Below are 6,061 nucleotides of genomic sequence, written 5' to 3'. Positions count from 1 at the left end.
CCACAGAGAAACCCTGTCTCAAAAAACCAAAAAAAAAAAAAAAAAAAAAAGTTAGTATTTAAAATGTTTCATGTGAAAAAAGAATTGAGCTAGAAAAATGGCAAAGCCAATCAAGGCCCTTGCCACCATGCCTGAGGGCCTGAGATCAGGGGGAGAGGAGAACCAACTCCTGGAAGTTGTCCCGACTTCAGACACAAACAGACACAAAAATGATCATTTTTAAATGTTGAATCCTTATGAAAAGATATGTCCAGAAATGTTGGCATACCTAAATACATAAAAGTTTATAAATCCCTCTTGTAGCATGTGTGTGCGTGTATAACGTATGTTTGTGTGTGTGTGTGTGTGTGTACATGTTTATAATTTTGTCCAACTCTTCATGTTCATCTTGACATCAATGCCTGTGCCGTGTCTAGAGCCACTTTGAGCCGTGTCTATGGCAGGGCAGGCTGGCGGGTGCCGTCTGTCTGTAGAGGCAGCTCGTGAAGTGCCCTGGTTGACCTTTCAGGTAGACTGTGATCTGCTGCGTGGCACGGCAGCTCAAAGAGTAACTCGCTGTTCTTCATCCCTCTGCAAAATAAGTTCAGTGTACATTAAAGAAAATACGGCATTGCCACTGTGAGTGTTTTAACTTTAGCAAATGACTACCCGACAATAGTTAGGGTGGTTACACGGCACCTAAACTATCAATACCTTTAGGGGCTCCAACAATGAGGGCCGGGGTGCGGGTCAGTGATGGAGCTCCGGCTTACCATGAGTGAGGCCCAGGGTTCAAATCCCATCACTACAGTATAAATAAAATAACTCCAGGTTTGGAACCTTACTCTCTTTATTTTAAAACTTTGAAGACACAGCTTCTGGAAAGAATAATAAAAACCACAGATTGTTGGATGAATGACTGAATTCTTGAAAGAAACCATGTCTTAACTTTTACTCTTTTGTGAGTCGGGATATGAAAGTAGTTGCTATCATTAACTCCGTTGTTAAACGCCCACCGTGTTCCCAGGGCTGGGCTTCACACGCGCCTTCTGTGAACTGGCGTCCACCACTTGCCTGAAGAGAATGATAGGAAGTCCCACTGTGCACAGGTGTTTTCCTGCTCTTGTCCCTGGTATTTAGTGTTCTTACAGCTCATGCTCCAGCTACAGAAACTGATTTAAAAAAAAAAAAAAGCAGGTTTTAAGACATTCGATGTCAGAAAAGATGTCACATTCCTGTAGGAAAAATGATGCGGACCTCCTTAAGGAGACAAAGCTTTAAAACTCTGTGTAGCTTGCATATCTGTTACTAGAGATCACAAGAATCTTCCGATGCAGACTCCTTCTTGGAGGGCCGTTCTTATTGGTAATACTTAGCCATTTTAGTAAATGCTACTGTTTAATCATACCTTATTTCAGAGTGGCCTTCGGTAGTCTAAGTCATGAGTGTTTTAGGTTATGAAACTGAAAAGAATTTAGGATTTACACAAGTGTCAGTTTTGGGCTCTACAGTGATGAAAATGTAGTTGCAATTAAACAAATTTAAAATAATTTTGAACGAAGAGGTAGTTAGAAGGTAAGGTTAAACAAGACGAAAGGATTCAGGGGCATTTTACAACGCAGCCTTCATTTCAGGGTGCAGTGTGGAGTGTTCTTTGAGATCAGGTATGGTGGGGCAGCTAGCCCTGCCTTTCTATGGCAGCGGCGGAACACAACCTCTTTCTTTCTGCACTAACACTGCCTCGCCACCACAGCCCACTCTAAGTAATTAAATCAGTCCTTTGTACTTACCGTATTCTCCTCTAGTGACGGTACTAGATCTGATTATATGCTTCATGCATATTCAAAGTACCGCACTGACAGCCCTTTAATGAGCTCTTACTTAATCAGTATGAACAATGTTCATCTTGTTCTTTTTTTCCTCGTGCATTAGAGCTAGGAACAGTTGGGAAAAATGAAACATCCAGCATTCATTTGAAAAATATATTGTACTTTGAAAAGTGTCTAAGCTGAGGAAGTTGCATTCTGCCCTTTAAAAGTCTGATGGACAAATTGGATTACTAGTATTGGATTAAATAACAAATGGTTAGAGGAGAAATGAGAAAAGCTCGCTGTGATCAGGGGCTTTAATATTTTTTGTTGCTTATAAAGCTAAAGGGGTCTTTAACCAGTTATTAAAGTCAGGATTAATTTGTAATGGTTCAACTTGCTGGCTTTTAAAAGCTTTTAAATTTAAAATTTTTAAATCCCTATAAACAATAGTGTAGGAATATGTTAAAGGAAACTTTAATTTTTTATTATTGGGCTGACTGTAGATTTCCATCACTGTATACTACCTTAGATAAGGATTAGTGATATAGAATTGATTTATGTTTTTTTCAATGACTAGAAATGAGCTGTGTAAGTGTGTCTTTAAATATTTGCTAGGCTTGCTTCCTTTTGAAATATAAGGTTCTTTTATTATTAGTTATTTCCTAAGAATTATGGGGATATCTTTGGTTCTTACCTGGAGATACAGACATGAATTAAAGAGAAAATAACACAGTTCCACATCGATATTGTTTAACTCAGGAAGCAGTGTTCCATTGAAGAAAATGATGCCAGTGTCAGAGAAGGCTGGCCGCGTCTGGCGTGGCCTGAAAGCCTCAATTATAGGTTAAGTGAAACTCAAAACAAAGTTTTCATATGTCTGTATCTTTAGAAGCCACCTGAATTATGAACACAAGAATTGGGTCTTTAATCAGAAAATGAGATATCATAAAATCTACACCTATTAATATTACACACATGTGTCATTTCACTGATCAAAACGCTTTCATGGGGAACAATTGGCCCTTTTCCAGACTGCAAGCTTTTTCTCAGCTTTTTCTTTTTACGCTTTCTTCTTTTGTTGCTACCCAGGGATTTGTGCCTATCGCAGCCTGTATCACATGACCAGTGTCAAGACATCACATGGTCCAAAGTGAATACAAAACCAGCTACCCTAAAGGAGAGATTAAAAATACTGTAAAACAATAAAGACTTTTGTTCACACTCTGAAAGAATCTATCTTAAGTCGGCTTCACACATTGAGTTTTAACAAGATGTAGTGATGGTGGACATCCTCACTGTTCTCCCTAACGACAGGCAGCGTACTCGGGAGCTAGTGCAAGATCCTGTGCACAGGGATCTGCTGTTGATATTTTAAAACATTCTTTAAATTTGTATTAATATGGAAATAGTTTAATTATGGCATTTCCATAATTTATAAAGTAAATACTCAGACAACATGACAAGATACACAGTAGGTTATTATATACTATCACTTCACTGAGGTAAAAGAAGTTTGTGCTTGTGTCTGATGGCCATGATAGTCTGTGGCTCAGGAGAGCGTGTCTGTGACAGTACCTGCTTCTGGAGAGGAGGGGCTCTGAGATGAGGAGCGTGGGTGTGGAGAGGAGCCTCTTTAGAGAGCTGTACCTCTGTGTTGATGGAGATTTGTAAAGAGACTCAGTGGGCAGTATCACACTGGAAAGGAACAGTCTTCAGGCTAGTCTCCGCAGGGATATTTAGCTCTTTATTAGGTCTTTTAATTTACCCCATGGATGTTGTGCAGAAATGTAACTGTTCATATTAAATAATGGATTAGCAAAGTAATAAAACAAGCATGGGTGGAACTTGGGAGAAAAGGTTAAAGGATTACAAATTTGACTTGGTATAATTTAAAAGGAAAGAAATATGCCCCCACCCTCCAAGAAAAGGTATTTTTCGTATTTTCCTTCAGGACACTTGGGGCCTTGGGACCTGCACGTCGCTGTGTACAGTCAGTGTCAGGGCTGTGCTGTGCTGTGTCACAGTCCTGTGTAGAAGCAGTGACAGGGACGACTGAGGGTGTGACCGATGTAAACTGTCTGCACTGGAGTTGCGTCACAGTCTAAACAGAGACTGTCATCAGTGAAAGGCTTTTCAATATTGGATTCATTGTAGCAGTTCTTTTTTCCACAGGAGCTGTAGGTCTTGTCCTTACAGTGCAGGTAATAAACTGTAGGTACTGCGTCTTGTTAGGGTCAGCCGTTTCTGAGTGGGCTATACACAGATGGCATCTTACTTTCCGGGAGGAAAATGGGAAAGGAAGCTTCCACGCCATCTCTGGGCTTCTCTGCTCTCCCTGGTAATCTTACAATTCTTGTAATAATTTTTTAGTTTTGAAAAAACTTGGGACCATATGTCTGTCAGCACCCTGAGTTCCTCGTTGAAACATAATAGCAAAAGAGGCTCTGGGAAGGATTTAAAAGGTGGCACATTTTGTTGACGGTACTTAGTGTTAATGTGAGCCACAGGTGAGTTCAGGGGCTGAAATGTACTCTGCACAGATACCAGCTCTGGAGGGTTGGCTGCTGCGTGTGTGAAACTGACTCTGCTTCCAGGTCTTGGACTTGAGTCTTGTAAGCAAGAGACTGTATTGTTATATAACTACTATATTGCTAACACTGGAGCTGCTGAAAGATGTTTTTAAGTTAAAAAGTTGTGCTGAAGTGTTCCTTAGCGTTTGGGCGTCACAAAGCACACCCTTTCTCATCTGCAGGAAGGAACACAGAAGAGGAAGAGGCCGTGATGCAGGAGTGGTTCATGCTGGTCAATAAGAAAAATGCCCTCATCAGGAGGATGAACCAGCTCTCCCTGCTGTGAGTGCCCCACCACACACTGGCCATCTCAGGCTGGCGGTGCCTTCCTTGGGGGTTAATATTTACTGAGCTTAATCCTTTTTTTTCTTTCCTTAGAAAGCCAGCATATAAAAATGTTCATCTGAAAAGTAAGAATTTGCAGGTGGACTGATAAGACACTGGGGAAAAACATGTTTTCTAAAGTCAAGGAATAAGTAACAATTTTGTGTATGAATTAGTTTTAAATCTTTATTTATTGTGTGTGTGTGTCCGTGTGCACACACGTGTGTCCATGTGTATACATACATGAATGTGCAAACTGTAGTACAAGTGTGGAGGTCAGAGACAGCTTTGTGGAGTCAGCTCCCTCCTTCCACTTTTGTGGGTTCTGGGGAACCCATTCGGGTCGTCAGGCCTAAGGCAGGACCTTTTCCTGAGGCGCATCCCCAGCCCCCAAACGTTCTGCTTAAGAAATAAATCCTTAGTGCAGAAGAGGATTAGCTTTCACTTGGGACTAGAGGAGAACCCTCAAGGAAAGTAAAACTGAAGTTTGTTTTCTGAATACTAAGTTAAAAAATGAAATTCTTTTTTAAGGAAAAAAATACATTGGTTATCTATAGGTGATGTTAATAAAAGCTTTGGGATAAGAGCTCAGTTACCTAACAGGGACTTTCTTATGAGTGTGGTGGCTGAGGTTCCGTGGAGACGAGGCCGGAGGCAAACGTCTGCGTCTCAACACCTAGTTCATGGTAGAAGTTAGTGTTCACTCTTCCCTCTCACCAGCTGGCTGTGTTCCCACAGGGTGCCTGTGTTAGGCCCCGGTTTACCATGCTTTCATTGGAATGTAAAACCCTAATTTTGTAACTTCTAACTTGCCTGAACCTGGAAGAGGGTATCATGAGAACTTTGTCCGTGTATTCGGTATTCTCTCTGATAGTACACGTGTGTTTCTTCTTTTCACGTGACGTTTTCAATAAAAGAGTACTTATTGTGAGCTATGAGTATTTTACAATAGGTCCTTATACCTGACCCTTAAAACAAGCAGCACTTAGGAGTGGGACCGCTCGACTTCACAGTCTACCTCTGTGTCGTTCAGAGCAACGGGACAAAACTGTAACACTGGAAGCTTTCAAGTGAGGAAGGGGTTCAGTCTCTATGTCATTCGTTTGAGTGGCTTAAAGTTAAATAGAAAAGTCAGTTATGACCCCTAAAATCAATGTAAACTAAAGGTTCTTTTAAGTGTTTAATGATTTAGTAATTAGCATATTGATGAACTTTTTACAACTTGCCTAGGGAAAAAGAACATGACTTAGAACGAAGATATGAGCTACTGAACCGGGAACTGCGGGCCATGCTAGCCATCGAAGGTGAGAACTGGGTGAGGGTGGGCATGCTAGCCATCGAGGGTGAGAACTGGGTGAGGGTGGGCATGCTAGCCAT

The 6,061-nt window shown here is 41.1% G+C and overlaps 1 protein-coding gene across 8 annotated transcripts in view; it reads left to right on the top strand.

Moving 5' to 3' along the window:
* Window positions 1–6,061, top strand: part of Ehbp1 (EH domain binding protein 1) — a 282,868-nt gene that overhangs the window by 269,132 nt on the left and 7,675 nt on the right. For all 8 annotated transcript variants that reach the window (XM_026788929.1, XM_026788928.1, XM_026788926.1 and 5 more), the window contains 2 exons: window positions 4,543–4,642; window positions 5,915–5,988. In XM_026788929.1, coding sequence (XP_026644730.1) covers window positions 4,543–4,642; window positions 5,915–5,988 — 174 coding nt within the window. The remainder of the gene's footprint in view (window positions 1–4,542; window positions 4,643–5,914; window positions 5,989–6,061) is intronic.

This window comes from Microtus ochrogaster, unplaced genomic scaffold, assembly GCF_000317375.1.
Source record: "Microtus ochrogaster isolate Prairie Vole_2 unplaced genomic scaffold, MicOch1.0 UNK9, whole genome shotgun sequence".
NCBI classification, from domain to species: domain Eukaryota; kingdom Metazoa; phylum Chordata; class Mammalia; order Rodentia; family Cricetidae; genus Microtus; species Microtus ochrogaster.
This window is presented reverse-complemented; position numbering and strand designations above follow the sequence as displayed.